At 35.5% G+C, this 19115-nt stretch overlaps 1 protein-coding gene across 1 annotated transcript in view; it reads left to right on the forward strand.

The window, feature by feature from the left end:
- The first annotated feature begins 83 nt into the window (after positions 1–83).
- LOC106867667 (coiled-coil alpha-helical rod protein 1) overlaps positions 84–19115 on the forward strand; it is a 46376-nt gene continuing 27344 nt past the window's right edge. The window contains exons 1-9 of the mRNA XM_014912604.2: positions 84–625; positions 5415–5544; positions 5791–5824; positions 7322–7672; positions 8914–9089; positions 10334–10469; positions 12582–12689; positions 15149–15201; positions 15802–15889. Coding sequence (XP_014768090.1) covers positions 607–625; positions 5415–5544; positions 5791–5824; positions 7322–7672; positions 8914–9089; positions 10334–10469; positions 12582–12689; positions 15149–15201; positions 15802–15889 — 1095 coding nt within the window. The 5' untranslated portion in view covers positions 84–606. The remainder of the gene's footprint in view (positions 626–5414; positions 5545–5790; positions 5825–7321; positions 7673–8913; positions 9090–10333; positions 10470–12581; positions 12690–15148; positions 15202–15801; positions 15890–19115) is intronic.

A 19115-nucleotide genomic window follows, 5' to 3' on the forward strand; every position in this document is an offset into this window, starting at 1 on the left:
AAAAAAAAAAAAAAAAAAAAAAAAATTACCATGCCGAAATACAATACGAAAAAAAAAAAAATTTTAAAAAATTTTTTCATAAAAATCTTCCCTCTATCATTTAGGCCGTAGTAAGAAAAAAAAATATTGGTAAAGTCCCCGTCCAAACAGAGAAAATCCAGCTTATGCGGGAATCCTGATCCGAAACTGCCCCCCTTTTTCTTTCTTTTGCCAAGCCGCTTCGTTATGGGATGTAAATGAATCAACATCGGCTGTGCAGTACAAACACACACACACATATATACACGACGGGCTTCTTTCAGTCTCTAATCTATCAAATCCACTCATAAAACGTTGGGTAACGCAGGCTACGGTGGAAAGCTCCAGACCCAAGTGCCACGCAGTGGGACTGAACCCGGAACTATGTGGTTGGGAAGCAAGCTTCTTACCACACAGCCACGCCTATGTTAAAAAATGTAAATTAAGACACAAATATTTGGGATATAAACATTTAATAAAGCATGAAATATTATAAGATAGTTTGATAAATTTGTCTATTGCTAAAAATTGCAAAATAAATTTCAACCTTCACCTCTATTTACGACATTAGTTGTTTTCGTATGAATAATGGCAGTTCATTCAGAGGGTCAGTTTTCTGTTTCATGCTATTTTCTTTGTATATATACGATTATCTATCCTTATTTACAATGAAAACTTACAATGTAAACTTATTTCATATTATTGTATTTAATTTTATTAATTTAAAGCCATGATATTAAGAAAAGAAAATATTATCGAACGCTGTATTTGTCGCTTAGCAACTGATGGCGGTAAATTTCATAATAATCAAATTGAAGCAAATACTGTATTTACTGAAAAGATTTATCAGTGGTTACTTTATTCAAATAATTACCTTTATTATTTTAATTTTTACTTTTCATTGGATGATTTTGATTATGTTAAAAGTGTGCTATTTTGTTTTTATTCTTACCGTTCCATTCATTTCAAATCGCTGTCCAAAACATAAATAGAATGCTATGAATGAATTTACTTAATAAATTGTTAGATGTATCATACTTATTTAACATATTTACATTGTATTAGTCTTACATATTCACAGGACATAACTTAGAGTAATGACTGACGAACTCTGCGGAGTAGAAAGTAATTTAAGTTTCTGAAGCAGAAATATATACGGAATTGTTGTTATTAAGCTTTAGATCGGACCGGATTGAGCAGACACCTCTGATGAAAAGTTTTCCACCTTTGACTGTCTCGTTCTTAAAATGGTAGGGTGTGGTTTGAGCGAAATTTGGTTGCTATTACTAGCAGGTCAAGCGACGGATTAGGTACTCGCTGAAATATATACGGAGTTTTTTTTGAGGAGGAAAACAGACAAATAACGAATTCTTGCTTTTTCTCAGTACAACGTTTGACGAAGAACGTTCCATAGATGGGGGTGAATGCCCAAGTTCTATACCAGTGGTTCTCAACCTTTTCAGTGGTTCCCAACCCTCTTATTTAAATGAATTTTCCCACGGACCCCCTTTTAATATGCTTATCCTTTTCAAAGAAGCCATGGATGTAGCATGGAAATCAAAATTTACTTACGGAGACAGCAACTGAGTATCGCCTGAGGAGATACATATAAATCTTCTTATACAGGTAAATCGTTGCATAATTTGATTTAAACTTAACTTTTAAATCCTGTATATACGAGGATCTGTATGTATCGAAACATTTGTAGCGATTAAAAAGCTGCCTAACCCTACTTACTCTTCCTTTTGACTCTTACTTTTTACTTTCACACACAAAAAATAACTAAGACTAGAATTGGTAGTATACCATAAGAAAACTACCTGCTATTTAGGAATTCTAAGGGTGAACGAGCTCTATTTGTACTCTTATACGCTCTTAACAGAACACACCTCTGGTAACCGTGTCTATAAAACATTGGAATGTCTGTGCCGCGTTGCGTAAACTGAAAGGCATATGCAGGAATTCAAACATTCCAAAGGGTGTCGTGATTGCTGTTTTCAGAATATCTGCAGATTCTACAAGGATTTGATTGTAAGCTTGCACTAAGTCGATCCTTGAAAACATGTGAGCTCCATGCAGCAAGCTAGAAAAGTCCTGTAGAAGTAGGACAGGATATGCATCAGGTACAGTGCAGTTATTTAGTAATCGATAACCACTGAAAACTCGCCAATTGGTTGATGACTTCTTAGGAATGCAGTGTATTGGTGGGGACCAGTTGCTGCAGGATGGGCAGATGATTCTGAGGTCGAGCATGTGCTGGAATTCTCACTTGATGGTCTTGAGACAATCTGGTGGTAACCTTCAGGATCGTGCAGCAACAGGTGGATCACAGGTCTTGATGTGGTGGGTGACTTCATGCTTGATAGGCTGATATGGAATACTGGTCGAGTGACGTCTGAGTATTCTTTAAGGATAGCATTGTGATAGGTTGTCATTGTTTGCAAAATGGTTGGGCTGACTGTGGCTATACGAGTGGTTATACTGCACACAGTGAGCTGACGGGGGCTGTCGACAAGTCTTCTGTGCTTGATATCTACCAGGAGACTGAAATGATGAAGAAAATCAGCTCCTAATGTAGGAGTTGGCAGTTTAGCAATGACGACTACCCACTGGAAAGTGCGGCATAATCCTAAGTTTAGTGTTAGGAAGTGTTCACTGTAGGTTGGAAACAGTGAGTGGTTGACTGCCTGAAGACAGACTGGTATCTCTTTTCTTTTGCCTGAATTGCAAGAAACAGGGATTATGCTGACTTCCATGCCAGTGTCAACAAGGAAACGTGTGCCTGTTACATGATCGCAAACGAAAAACAGGCGACTTTGTGGGTGAGAGCCAGGAACTTCCATCGCATTCAATTCCTGGCTGTGTCGTTTCCTGAATGGGATGCTGAAAATGAGCATGGGATCATGCATTACTGCACCTGTGTTCTGAACTTTTGGTGGTACCAACAAGTTTTCTGTGAATTATAGGTAGCACTCAGGCTTCGGAACCATCTACCAAATCGATGCGATCAGCTGTTACTTCGATGTGGGGTACCAAGTGGCAGGGCATGTATCTGTGTTGTCAGAGCCTGCATCTGTGATGCCTGCTGTGTCATCAATGAGCACAAGTCCGAAATTTCGGAAGCACTGGTTGCGGAAAGGAAAGGCTTTGTAGGGGGAACAGCTGATGTCACAGTCAATACCATTGAATATCTATGTGGTACCTCGGCGATTTTGTCAGCTAGTTCTGCCAGTTCCTCAATGGAAGTGGATTCTCATGTGGAAGCGAGGACTACCTGCGTGTTGGAGGGCAAACACTGGAGAAAAGTTGCTTAAAAATCTTTTTGGGGAGGATCTCATCTTCAAGAAGCTGCTTCATTCTTTGTAGAAGCTGGAAAGGCATTTTATTTCCTAATTCTTCCGATGTAAGGAGCTGGTGGAGTCACTTTTGTTGGGACTCTGAAGTCCTGTTGATCAGGGTGGTTTTGAATGTGTCGTATGACACAGAACTGGGTGGTGCCATAATGAGATCTTGGACCATGTTCATGATCTCTGGCGATAGGGAACTGATCACATGTGTAAGGCGAGATGCATCGCTAACTATTCAGTTGGAAGAAAACTGGGCCTCAATATGGTGAAACCATAATGCAGGATCGTGCATCCAAAATGGTGGAATCCTCAGCATAATTGCAGCCTGGAATGCCATGTTGACTGTGGATGTGTTTGTCACTGGGTTGTGTTCTGATAGAGCCATTGTGTGATGATAATTGCAGCAGTTTTCCAGTTATGATTTAGTGATGTGAAGGCTGTCATTCTTCAACGGGGTCACCAGATGTAGCGGGATGGTGTAGCAAAAGATGTTGTTCGGTAGCAGATGAAATAGGCATTTGGATGACATCAAAGTAAAACGATGGGAAAGTATTGGATTGTGATTTAAATAATTTATTTAATCAACATTTGCATTTACATGTTGTATACACCAGAAAATTCACTACATGACATTACCAACTTGCTTCGAGTTGGCGAAGAAGAAAATAAATGGGAAATACTGTGTTGATGTGATGAGGTAGAACCGGGCATGTTTTGTGTCTGTGTGTGCGTTGGTCATTCGGTGGTGTCTGTTTATGTTCTGCGACTGCTACTGTACTGGGTCATTCATGCTGAATATATGGTTCTATGTTGGCTGCTTGACTGGCGCAAGTTAACTGCTGACTGTCTGCTTGTCTCTTGACAGTTCGCCTGGTGATGGCTATCTGTCCTATTTCTGACTGTATTTATAATGGTCATGATAGCTAGAAGGACAGACATACCACAAGAGTAATTTCTACCTATGTAGGTTGCCTCCTGTCCACTTGAACCTTAAATGACACAGCTCAGGTTGTAGGCCGAAGGGAAATCTATCCATCAGTTTTTGACAGGACAAAGAAATTTCTTTTGTGCCTGTTTGGCCAGTGGTGGATCAGATGAACGAGAATTCTTAGATTCGGTTTTGAATCTCAGCTTGGAAAAAGGAATTGTTAGTTTTTACAGTCCACATTATTTGTTTTGAACTGGATGGATTGAAAGCAAGTACATTTATGTGCTTTACTTAAACTATCTTCAGCATGGGTTGAGGGTTCTCTGTCTTGGAAGACTAAATATTTAACTAATTTTAGAATAATTTCACAATTTTTCCTATGTTCAGAATTATATTTCTGAAAATAAAACTTTAAAATGAGAAACAATTCTAAATGTAAAGTGAATTGATTCTTTATATGTCCTAGCTTATTGTTAATTTTCGATATAATTTTTATACATAATACTAGTAACATGTATGGTGGTCCAAAATTTAAATTTTGAATTTAATTTTAATTATATCAAGGAGTCAAACATACAATTTCCTGTAAGTTAGACCGCCTCAGGGCCTCAGCAGACAAAATAGAAAAGGTGTTGCCCCAAAAGGTGGCAAGAGAGATGTACTAGAACAGCCACTCTGACTCATGGGGTTTGTACTTGTGGACAGCCACCTCTACCCTGATAACAGTGAGCAAGGATATGGTTCAGGGGCCAACAATGCTGGAGGTCTTCACTGTCACAGGCTCATCCTGTCAGAAAGTGCATGATTCTGTAGATCTATTTTAAATGCTGCTCATTTAATATTTTTATGGCTGTTTTTTGTGGTACTAAACCACCATTTCTCAACAAATAACTAGATTACAAGAGTTAGTAAATCAGAAACTACTGCATAGATATTGTGTTAACAAATCTATTTTGGTGTATATAACTTGGTAAGATTTGTAGTAACATTACATAAAACATAGCTCTTTGCTTTTGGATGTTATAAAATCAATTAATTTAACATGTTTCAACTTTAAACATGGAAAGCAAATTTATGATAGAAAGCTTTTTTTTTTTTTAATATTTTATTGATACCTGTAGGAAACGATGAATTTCAACTTCTACCACCAACTGCTTTCGAGACATTTTCTGTGGTTGGTGATGCAAACAAACAACTCTTTGAAGTGAAGTCTGAAATTGAAATGTTGAAAAAGGAAAACAAAAAATTGCGGTATGTTAATACCAGCCTTGCTGTGGCCTTTATTATTATTATTATTATTGATTCATCCCCTCCCCAAAATTGCTGCCCTTATGGCAAAATTTGAAACCACAATTCTGTTTTGTAGGTTTAAAGGAATTACAATATTTACTTTTATTAACATTCACTAACTTTGAAAGAGTTTAAAACAATACTGACAATGTTTAGATTTAGTATTTTCAGATTAGTAATGTTCATTCTCTTTATTGTCTCTTGTAGGCAGCAACAAAAAGTACAAATAAATGATTCTAAGGTAAGCCAGTGACTAATTTAAATTCATTTTCTTCATTTTTGAAACTGATATTTGTATGCTTATCTATTTTGGCATGCCTATTCAAAAACATAACTTATACTGTAGGTGATGAGTCATATAATCCGTTAAACTGTTGGGACACTACTAAAGATATTCTGTCACTGTTTTGTTTAGCTCCAGATCAGTTCTCGTTGAGTAGACCTGCTTAACCCAGTAGCATTCAAACCGGCCATATCCAGGCTAAATATTCTACCTCCTTTATTTTTAAGCCAATCAGATCCAGCCTCTTACAACTACCCTACAATGTCATTCCCAAAATTAAGAGTCACATCACACAAATCTCACAGCTATGAGATAATGCATGACTAATTTAAAACAATGTGAATAAAGAAGCTTTACATTTCACAGAGCAATCTGAATACTAAAGAGTGAAAAGCATTCTATCCTTGACCATTCTGTCATCTTGTATATGTAACATTATATTGTCCAGTGTTGCCTTCCTTTCTAGGATGTGATTTGAAGGCCATTTAGTTGCTATTTTTAGCAAATTGAGTACCATGCAGGTATACTGTTCCCTATGTGGTTTAGGAAAACATTATTTTTGAAGTATTATTATTATTTTTTTGCCTTGTTTTTGCTTGTGCCTTATCTGGATATCAATTGTAGAGATTGAACTCTGTTCAGTAAGCCATTCTTGTCTATTATACGATCTCTCTGTTTACATAAGTCAGTTGTACTGAGCCTATGGTATCAACTTATAACTTGTAGATTTGACTAGTTTGAAAGCTGAGTTTTCAAATCAAGAACATAACACTAGTACAGGTGAAAGGATATGAACCAGTGATCCTTCAGCTGCCAGTCTGATGTCTTATCACCTCAGCTACAGATTCATGATCATTGTTTACAGCCCTCTTCCCTCTCACATGGGTTGGATGGTTCAACAGAATCTGACAATCTGGAGGACTTCATTGAACTCCAATGCCTGCTTTGGCATGGCTTGTGCAACTGGATACCTTTCCTAACATCAACCACTTTAGAGAGTGTGCTGGGTGCATTTTTGTGGTACTGGCACGAGTGAGATCACCAAATAACCTTCACCGTCTTTCAGATAGTAGATGTGTAGTAGAGAGAAGACACATGGCAACCCTGTATTATTGAGTGGTTCACAGTGCCTGAAAGTGTCATATGAAGCTGCCACATTGTCTGTGATTCTCCATGTACAATGCCTTAACATGTAACATATGAGTTGTGCCAGAGTAGAATGAATGGTTTTGAGACAGGATGTCACTTCTAATGCTATTAACCCTATGCTTTCTCTCTCTTTCACACTTGCATGCATGCACATGTGCGCATTAAAATGGGTTTAGGAAGAGATATGTAGGATTGTAGGAAGAGATGAAGAACATTCACAGTTTTTGATTTCTATAATTTCACAAAATTGAATGTGCTGTAAATGGTATTTTATAGTAATATGTATTCTAACTTCTCTATTTACAGTTTGTTTCTCCAACTAGTGGTGTGTCTCCCAACACCAATTTCTTTCAACAATCATATCTAGAAAATCTTCTTACACGTCAAGCAAGTGAGGTGTTTGAACTTAAACAGCAGATATGTCAGCTTACTACAGATCACAGATTGGCAGTGAAGTTGGCTGAGGAACAAAAGCATTCAGAAATTAAGGAACTGATGGAACAGCAGCATATAACAACGGAAGCATTTAAACATAAGCATTATATTCAAATTAAAGAAATGGAAAATGAATATGAACAGAATAATCAAGAAAAAGATATGTTAATTCTAAACTTAAAAACAGAACTTAAGGAGAAAAATAATCTTTTTGAAAACCAGGTGGAATCTTTTGTTTAGATATTGTTTCCTTAACATTTCAAATTAAAAAATTTTCAGAAAAAATATTCAGTCAATCTTTGAATGTATAATGTATTCGTAATTTAATATCCTAGAATAAGTTTAAAGATTTTGATATTGCAAAATGTTTCTGCTGAGGAGAAACTACTTTTAATCTACAAGAAAGAATTTAACATTTGGAAAGATATCTGGTAGCTATATCAGTTTGGATTAATTTACATTTTCTTTTTTTTAATTTTGACTTGGAGGAATATCTTCTAAGTTCTGATTTGTTTATCACGAGCCATACCAGGGTGTCAAAATGGTATCTCTAATCATTGCTCTCCCGGTCTGTACTTGAATTGGTTAGTTGCCTCCCACATATTAAGTGATCCCAGTTAGTAGCAAAATGCTTGTTGCATTCTAAGGTTGGTGGTGTGTTACTTCTGAAATACTATATTTCAGTGGCCTGTCTTTAGTGGCTGATTGAATTCTAAGATCTAATGTTTGCTTATCAATATTCTACAGGAGGCAGCGAGCTGGCACAATTGTTAGCAAGCCTGACAAAATACTTAGCAGCATCTTGTCCGTCTGTACATTCAAAGTTCAGATGCCACCAAGGCTCTCTTTCTATTTTGATATTAACTGGACTTTCTTGTTTCCATTGTTTTCTGCCTCTGGCTTTCTTATTTATGTTGTCCTTGGAAATAGAACTTAAGAACATAGAAGTTAAAATATTGGTTTCAAATTTTGGCACAAGGCCAATAATTTCAGGCAAGGGAGTACATCAGCCTCAATGCTAACTGGTACTTATTTTTTTGACCCTGAAAAGATGAAAGGCAAAGTTGACCTTGGCGGAATTTAAACTCAGAATATAAATTTACCCAGCATGCTAGTGATTCTGCCAGCCTGCCACCTTTATAGAGGTTAAAATATTAAAGATTTACTTGAATAAAAAAATGTACCAATTGGTTTTAGGGGTAACTTTCATGTTTGGTTTCATGAAGCCTTTCCAAACCTTTTATGAAGATCTTTTGTTTGAAATTCTCACCTGATAAACATATAGTAGAATATATACTGATTTGTAAATGGTCTACATAAATGACAATATCTCATATCAAGCAGTTAAAAAAATGTAAGGGACTGGAGGCTAGCAGTTAGATGAATTAGCAGAAATGTTCCATTTTTATTATTTTTCAGATTTATTTTTGTTTTCAACTTAAAGCTATAATTTGTCTTTTCAGATAAGAGTTCTTAATTGTGATACTGATGTACATATAAGAAGTCAAGGTGAAACTATTCACATTCTACGACAACAATTAGAAACAGCTGGAGTTGAAATTAAACAACAGAATGAACAGTTAAAAAACGCAAAGGATTCTTTTGCAGTGGAGATTTTGCAGAAGGATGAAGAAATTTGGTGATTAACTTTGCTTTATTTTCAGCTTCTTTCATAGTGTCAGAGAAAAGGAAAGCAAAATTTTACATTTCAATTTTATCATTAATTAGAAAAACTCCTGCTGTCGTCCAAGATTTATTCCATGGTGCTCTATTGCCACTAATCCTGACTATCTAGCACATATAAAATTCTGTTTATTTGTCAAAATGTCGGTGATCCCACTGCATCTTTTGTATATATCCAATGTGCTTACTTAATATACCATATCAGTTTCCTGTATTCTCTCTTTACTACATATTGAACCAAGTCAATTCCTGTCTAGCACCTGGAATTACTATTCGCAGTTAATTATTAGCATTTTATTGGCACTTTTCTCTTGTTAACTTTTATGCCTTTAGATTGTAGAATAGGATCTTCCAATGTTGTTGTTTAGCTCTAATTGCGACCATCCTGTCTTTATATATATCAGTTGTTATATTGACCAGTACCTCCATTTTTTAAGATGGCAAGCTGTGATTTGAAAGGGAGATTTGGTTCTTATTCTGAATGAGAATCCAAGCATTTCTCTAAAATGTTATTTCTAATTTTAAAAAATTATTTTGTTATTCTTGTTTAATTCCAAACCAGGAATTAGTCCAGCAAACTTATGATCAAAGGCATTCCTGATATGACCATACCATTTTATATATTTTTATCAATAACTACATTGACCAATCTATTCTGTTTTGAAAATTTTAAATGGTAGAATCTGATTCAAGGGAGATTTGGTTGTTATTTGTAGAATGTCAGAGAACTATATAGAGGCTTCCTTGTTGGTTTGTCACTGGTCAGTTCTGAGTGAGCAGATAATGATCAAAGGCCTTCCAGCTATTATCATCTGATATTTTTCTGGGTATTTTGTATCTAGGAATATAAAATCCATTGTGTCTCTCTGTTTGAGGGCAATTTGGTTGGCTGTTCCTCTCAAAATTCCAAGCAACCATTACCATATATGATTGTGTGAGTGTTAGGGTGGTGAATTGGCAGAATCAGTCAAGGATCTGCAATGTGATATTTATTTATGTCTCTTTGCATTCTGAGTTCAAATCTCATCAAGGTTGACTTTATCTTTTGTTTTTTTGTGGCCAATAAAATAGGTATCAGTCAAGTACTGAAGTAAATATAGACTATAATCTTCCCTTAAACTTTGTGGTCCATGTTTAACAGCTATAAGTTTGTACTTTGTTAATTTTTAAATGTTTCATTTCCCTAATTTTTCTTTTCAGTTCTAAAAGCAGGGAAATCAAAAACTTAAACCAGCAGATACAACAGTTAAAGACATATATTGGTGACACTGAGAATGTGCCAAGATCTATAGAAATATTGGAAACAGATAAAGAAGTGCTGCAAAGCAGACTAAAAGTATGTCTATTAATTGAATATTTTTTTCATTTATTCATATATTATTTGTTTAAACAAAAATATGCATGTAGTGTTTAATAAATGGGCATATTTTTCTTATTCATGTATGTATATTCAAGGTGCACTAATTATACACATATACCGATGATGATAATGATAATACCCTATTTCTACCAATTTTTGTACTTACTAATTTAGTATATTGTTATATAACATCCATCCACCCATTCATCCATCCATCCACCCATCCATTCATCTTCTCTGCCCACTGTTCTTGGAGTAGAGTCCTGAGGCACCTCCTTCATAGAGTTCTATCAGATGCAACTGTCATTAAATTTTCCGGCAGGATTCCCCAGTGTGACCAACTGAGACTATGGATATCATTCAATCATCCTGTTCCTGATTTACTCTTAGGTCTCCTGCCAGTTGGCTCTACTTAAAGAATCTATCTTAAGATTCTTTCTTGCAACATTCTAATCACATATCTGTAGTGTTGGAACAATGACCACTCAATGTGGAGGGGTAGCAGGTTTACCTGGAGTGACTCCCTGATCTCTGAGTTATACATCCTGTTGAGTAACATTACACTAGAAATCCTTCAAATGAGTTCCATTTTGGATGCTTGTATTCACAGTTGCACTCTTTCAGTCAGTACCCAAATTTATGACTCTAGGTGAAGATAGGCATGAAAACTAAATTGATAATAGCAAGTTTGGCTTTTTTTACCAACCTCTCCTCTAAATAGATATTCAAGTTTATTCTTTTATAATATCCAGCAAACATTCTGCTTCAGTTCATGAAATGTGCCACTGCATTCATTAGTTGAAATATAGCAATTTGTTTCTTGGTTTGTTTTTCTCATAGGTAAATATCTGGAAAATTAGACTAAAACTAAAATATTTTACTTAGACATCTAATATTAGACATCCACTTTAATCAATACATCTTGTTTAATGTGAAGAACAAATTTGAGTGCAAATTAGTAAACATGTATAAGTAATTAAGTTAGCAGCTTGCCAAGTGCACTGGGTACTTTTTTTGTGACACTAGCATGAGTGAAGGTTGTTAAGTAACTTGCAAGACAAGGGAAAAGAAGCCTCTGAGAAGGAGGTGATTTTTTACCTGATATTGAGAGGCTAAAATATGAGAGAGGTGACAAGCACAAGTGTCTTGTATTAAATAGGAGTGGGTGTGAGTAGCTGGAAAGAAGATAGAGATATTGGTGAAGAGGTGAAAAGGAAATCAGTGAGGATTGTGATGTCAGACAGTATTGAGGTGGTGGGATAGATGTTCTCAACTCTGGTTAATGATAATTCAACAACAACTGATGCTGGAGTCAGAAGGAATTGGAGATCATCATCATCATCGTCGTTTAACGTCCGCTTTCCATGCTAGCATGGGTTGGACGATTTGACTGAGGACTGGTGAAACTGGATGGCAACAGCAAGCTCCAATCTGATTTGGCAGAGTTTCTACAGCTGGATGCCCTTCCTAACGCCAACCACTCAGAGTGTAGTGGGTGCTTTTACGTGTCACCCGCACGAAGGCCAGTCAGGCGGTACTGGCAATGGCCACGCTCAAAATGGTGTATTTTATGTGCCACCCGCACAAGAGCCAGTCCAGGGGCACTGGCAACGATCTTGCTCGAAAATTCTACGAAGGCCAGTCAGGCTGTACTGGCAACGGTCACGCTCAAAATGGTGTATTTTATGTGCCACCCGCACATAAAATACACCATTTTGAGCGTGACTGTTGCCAGTACCGCCTGACTGGCCTTATTAACCCTTTAGCATTAAAACCACCATATCTGGCCCAAATATTCTACCTGTTTTATGTTGACACTGGCCAGTTCTGGCCTCTCACATCTATCCTACCATGTCATTCTAAAAATAAGCAATCACATCATCAAAATCTTGATGCTATGAGATAATCATGATTATGTTAAAAGCATGTGAATAAACATGCATTACGTTTGACAGAGTAATCTGAATGCTAAAGGATTAAATATTATGCCAAGTCAGTGACTCAAACAGAAATTTGTCTTGTTAAAAATGCTACATAAATACAGTTCTTAAGCATTTAATACTGTTTTTTGCCTTTTTTATTCCATAGATCCTTACAAAAGAGAAAGAGCATTTACAATCAAGCAATGATCTTTTGAAGATTCAGTTAACATCTATTAATGAAATCTTAATTTTACAAGAAGCAGAATTATCACAGGTTAGTTATTGTAATTCATCATTGTTACAAGATAGACTTTTGTTTATCTCTATTTTTAATGTGTTTATTAAAAATATATAAATGTTCTATCTAATTCATCATAGATATTTTTTGCTACATTTTTTGAGTATACACCTATTTATGTGCTTGTGTGTGTTGAATATCTATCTTGTGGCAGAATATAGATCGTCAAATTGGCTGGAAGAAGGGGCACTATAGTACTGTTCTGTTACCTTCTTCCGGTAGGTATTTAGTCTAAGATGTCCAAAGGAGGGAAAATGGCAGCTGTCATGCTTTTGTCTTATTCAGTTTAACAGAAAATTGACACCTAATTTGATTTTAATTGTCTAGGTGATCACTTTTAAATTATAAATGTTTACTGATTTATATTATTGGTTGTATCTGTCTATTTTAATTACTTTGTCATTGATGATGATGACCAAAGACATCACATGAAAGAAAAACACAGGTCATGGTGTGTCTGGCTATGGCCAATCAGTCTAATGCATGCTTGGAAGGCTCTGCTGGGACTGAAGGTAAGAAGTTGACTCTGGACTTGTGCAGTTTGCATTTTATTCATGCCGAAGCAATCCTGTTTTGTTCATAGGAGGTAGCACCTCTGTTGGTGCAGCTTTGCTAGGCAGTGTGGTCTTTTGCTTGCATTTCTCAAGTGTTGGGGTTGATCTCAAAGCTCTTCAGTGAGGCTTTGAGTGAATCTAATAAGATGTGAACTCATTATAAAATACTTTTCACACTGCATTCCATTCAGTAAGCTGGATACTGAAAGGAAAGGTATCCAGTTGAATGTTTATTGTTTGAAAAGGAAATTAAACAATTAACCGATTAATATAGAAATCTTTATATATGTAGAAATTCCACACCCCTGTTAACATGAGAAAATCAATATAAAGATCATTACCCACTCTTGGAAGAAAAGTAGAAAAAACTATAATGTGTTGTATCAGATACTATAATGCTATTCCAAATATATTGTGTAATATTAGTGTACATGAATAACAAGGCATAAATGATTTGAGGGAAAAACCTCCTGTAAGAAGAAGCAGATGCAGCATAGTATGGACATGTAATGCACGTGGATGATGAGAGTTATGTAAAAATGTGTTAGGAGATCTAAGTGCAAGGAATCTGTGGAAAAAGAAGTCTGTGGGGAAACATGGTCAGAAGTGGTAAAGTCTGATCTCAGGGTGTTGAGCCTGTAAAAAGAAAGGAAAAGGAATACAAGTGGTGAGATGATGTGTTGGGAAGAACCCATCCAACCCTTGCTTCCATACAAAATGGATATAAAAATAATAATGATTGTACAATTCTAGATTTCTGAGATGAGGAATTTATATTATGTATACTGTTTATATTAGTTGGAGTGGTGTCAGGTCACTCCAGCTTTTTTCAGATGTCATGTCTTGAACTCGGTTGTCATGAAGCATGAAGAATGGGAACAGTGTACCCCCATGGATCAAATAACAGTTAGCTTTGAAATTCTGATACAACAATTGAGTTCAACACAAGACACCTGAAGAAAGCTGGAGTGTACAACAGCTGAAATGTAGTGAAAGTAACAATCAAAATGAGGACTAATATAAACACTATACATAATAATTATTGTTATATTCTTTGTTTAGTATGCAACCATTATTATTTGGCGTATTATATCAACTAATAAATATTTTATTTTCAATCTTGTATATTACACATGATTTGATGTGCCGAGAGCAATATGTTGTAAATTTTAGTGTATCATTTAGGCTGTATCATTATATTTAGTGTATCATTTAGGCTGTATCAGTATTGTAACATCATACACAAGCAAACAACAACTAGGTTATTCTTTTATGCTACATGCAAATAAATGAAAACAACCAAATGTCTGTGTACAGTTACAAAATTCTCCTAATGTCCTGATGTAGAAAGCTTAAATTAAGACCTTGCCTAACTATCCTGATGGATTGAATGTGTCCAACTACTCCTCTCATTGGTCCATATTGTACTATTTCTATTGTAGCTGATTTACTTCAATAGTGTTCTCTCAGCAAACTTGTTTTGTTCAGTTATCCTATACATATATACATATGCACATACTCATGTATGTCTGTAGGTATATACATATGTATGTATGTGTGTATGTATATATGTATGTATGTATGTATGTATGTACGTACATATGTAGATGTAGGTACCTACATACATACACATGTGCACACATGCAAATGTGCATAGATATATATATGCGTGTGTACATATGTACATGGATAATGACATACATATGTACATATGTATGTACATATATACATACACACATACATTCATACGTGTAGATGCATGTATACAAACATACATGTATGTGTGTGTGTGCATGCATCTTTATATATCATTTTCTAGTTTAATATTATGCAAATTTACATTAATTGTTAATGTAATATTTTGTTTGATTTGTGTTCCAGTATAAAGCTAAATACCATGATAATGAACAAGATGAAATTTTACTAATTAAAAAGTAAGTATTTTAATATAATCAGTATTTTAATATAAATATTTTAATATAATAAGTGTATAAAGATGTTAGTTCTGATTAGACAGGCTTATGATCAAAGCATATTTTTTTCTTCAGACATTGAGATCGTTGCCAGTGCCCCTGGACTGGCTTGTGCGGGTGGCACATAAAAGACACCATTTCGAGCGTGGCCGTTTTCGTGCGGGTGACACGTAAAAGCACCCACTACACTCTCTGAGTGGTTGGCGTTAGGAAGGGCATCCAGCTGTAGAAACTCTGCCCAATTAGATTGGAGCCTGGTGTTGCCATCCGGTTTCACCAGTCCTCAGTCAAATCGTCCAACCCATGCTAGCATGGAAAGCGGACGTTAAACGATGATGATGATGATGATTCTAGTATGTTGTTCCTCTTTTTTTAAAGACAGTATGATTTGAGGATGATTTAGCTGCTCGTGTTTGAGGGTATTTATTGTATGCTGTACTATATTGTAACAATACAAAAAAATAACAATAATACAATAAAAATACAATTGTCAGTTAGATTTCATATAATAATAACATGTCAAATAGGGATGAACTAAACAAATATTTCTTTGACTTTTAGATGGAGAGAGAAATTATTTTCTGTTATGGTCCAGCATAAATCAGCAATAATTCGGCAAGAAAATGATATAGTGAAGTGGAAAGAGAAGGTTGGTGACACTAATTTCTTTGATAGTTGTACTTGTTTGATGTTTGTATACTGTTTGAGAATGGAGTGTGGGTAGAGTAAACTTTAGGGAAAGTGAAAGAATGAGGTGTTGTACAGTGATAATTTATAAGACAGACCGTTTGGACAAGGTTGTATGTAGCATACAAGAGGAAAGAGCAAGCAAATATATAACCTGTATATGATGAGAATGGATGTGAAATTGGTTCATTTCAGGTGATTGATATAAAGTATGCAGAACAAAAGTAGATTGTTTAAAATGTAGAACACTGCTATAAAATTTGATGTTAGGAAATTTGAATGAACTGCAACGGTCTGATATAAAGATAACTAAAAGATAAGCAATAATGGATTAACTAGATGATTAACCTTGTTTTTACCTTTCTATTTACAATATGTTTCAATCAATATGTTCTCTAATTGCCTTCAAGTAGACAACAAACATATCCATAATGCCAAATTTCCATAGGAGATACATTTTCAAAGAAATATAAACTTATTTCAGAAAGAATAGCTATATTAAACTGGAGTTTTAACTGGGCCTACATGTTAGTTGCTTCTGTAGTTCTTTCTTACAGTAACATTATCCAGCATATTTTAGAGTTTCTGTTTTCATACAATAAATATTCATATACCCCGGGCATATGGCGTAGTGGTTAAGAGTGCGGGCTACTAACCCCAAGATTCCGAGTTCGATTCCAGGCAGTGACCTGAATAATAATAATAATAATAATAACAACATTGAAAAATACCTTAGGAATGAGAACCCAGGTTCGAAATTTCCCCAATACACCTGATGAAGGCTGGAGGGTATATTAGCTGAAGCGTTGTGTTAACAACAAACAAGATGAGGACAAATATCCCTCAAATGTAAATAATGTAAATATTCTTGTTTTAAATTGTCGTTTCTCCTCCTATCTGGAGTTTCTGGTGTTCTTCCATTTAGATTGTTAGGTGTCATCCTGTTGCAATGGGATCGAACCTAAGACCACTTTGTTGTGAAATAAACTTCTTAACTACGTAATCATGCCTGGTTACATATGATTTAGATTCTGACTTTTTACAGTAGGGTAGATTCACAGTGTAGTTGAATGAATTTGATGATTTACCAATTGAAATGAAAGGTAGCTAGAAACATGCTGAGGTCTAGTCAGTGTTTATTTATTACAGTGCATGGAATCTTCTATAAGTATTTCTTTGACTCATCTATTTCTTGAATTGGTTTTATTCTAGTTAGTGAAATGTGGAATAATGTTATGTTTGAATACTGACTCTCTATATAATCTTTCACTAAGTTTCAATCGTTTGAGCTTTTATGAAGTTCATGTTGGACGACTGCCTTATTGGTGCTTATTTTAATGCAGACTACGCCTTTCTTGTGAAGGGACATAACTCAATGACTCACTACCACAAGTTATTTTTCTTCGATGGCACTAATCTACACTTACTTATATTTATACCTACATGATTGGCATTATGCACAAGTTTCGACTAGCAAATTTCACTCACACGATAATAATCAAGTGAGGCCATAGTAGAAGATACAGGCAATGGGATCGAATGTAAAAACACTTTATTACGAAATAAACTTCTCAGCTGCACAACCATGTCTGGCTACAAATTATTTAGATTCAGACTTAAACAATAGAGCAGACTCACAGAATAGTTGAAGGAGTTGGATGATTTACCAATTGAAATGAAAGGTGGTTAGAAACACATGCTGAGGTCCAGTCAATGTCTATTATTTGCAGTAATAATTAATCTCAGAATTATAAAGTTGAAGGTATTTAAACATGATATCCAATTTATGTAAAAATATTAAACTACTCACTCTACTTTGTTGATTCTTGGAAGAACATTCAGCTGGAAAAATATATTTTTGATACTCAGTAATAAATTAAGGCAGACAGCTGGCAGAAACATTAGCACACTAGTGAAATCCGTTTGTCTTCATGTTCTGAGTTCAAATTCCGCTGAGGTCAACTTTACCTTTAATCCTCTTAGGGTTGATGAAATTAGTTCCATTTGAGCACTGGGGTCAATGCAATTGACTTACCCTGCCCTCAAAATTGCTGGCTTTGTGCCAAAATTTGGAACTAATGTTTAATAATGAATTATACAGGGTGTCCACAAAATTTGGGTACATGGTGATTAACACATACTTTAAGAAATTATTATTTCTTATATTTAATTGTTTATGTTATGATTTTATTTACTCCATGTACCCACATGGGGATTAACACATACTTTAAGAAATTATTATTTCTTATATTTAATTGTTTATGTTATGATTTTATTTACTCCATGTAGCCAGACTTTGTGGACACCCTGTACTTTGCTTTAAAACATTGAGTTGTTGCAAAAGGAATAGATTTATTTTATATTTGCATTGTACATAATTGGACTTAAACCAAATTTTGTTTCAACAAAGTTAAAAGAGAAAGGTCACTCTTCTCCAGCTAGTAAGACCAGTGATGTTCAGTTTGAACTTCAGTGTGTGGATGACTGCAGTAAAAAGTTGATTGGGAGGAAATTCTAGAGATCTGTTGATCTGAGGAGGAAGAAATTTAAAAAAATTGTTAAATGTGGAAAGTGGGAGGTGGAACACTGTAGGGGTCATTAGAATAGGAAAGACAGATATGTCAAATGAACTTAATTGCAAGAGAAGAATGGAGGTTGTCCTAGAAGCTGTAGAAAAGACAAAGAAGCAATGCATCTTTAACCCAGTGGTTGTAGTATGTTAGTAACTGTTTATTAATCTGTTGGACATAATTTTTGATGCAGTCTAGAATTCTTCTGAGCGTAACAGCAGTACAATCTCAAATATGTGAGCAGTTCTTCAACATGGAATTTTCATGAGCTTTATATAAACTTCTTTGAGCAACATATCTAACTTATTGTTTTATGCATATGTATATATTATCATCATCATCATCATCATCGTTTAACGTCCGCTTTCCATGCTAGCATGGGTTGGACGATTTGACTGAGGACTGGTGAAACCGGATGGCAACACCAGGCTCCAATCTAATTTGGCAGAGTTTCTACAGCTGGATGCCCTTCCTAACGCCAACCACTCAGAGAGTGTAGTGGGTGCTTTTACGTGTCACCCGCACGAAAACGGCCACGCTCGAAATGGTGTCTTTTATGTGCCACCCGCACAAGCCAGTCCAGGGGCACTGGCAACGATCTCACTCGAAAATCCTACG

Source organism: Octopus bimaculoides, chromosome 1 (genome assembly GCF_001194135.2).
Source record: "Octopus bimaculoides isolate UCB-OBI-ISO-001 chromosome 1, ASM119413v2, whole genome shotgun sequence".
Classification (NCBI taxonomy): domain Eukaryota; kingdom Metazoa; phylum Mollusca; class Cephalopoda; order Octopoda; family Octopodidae; genus Octopus; species Octopus bimaculoides.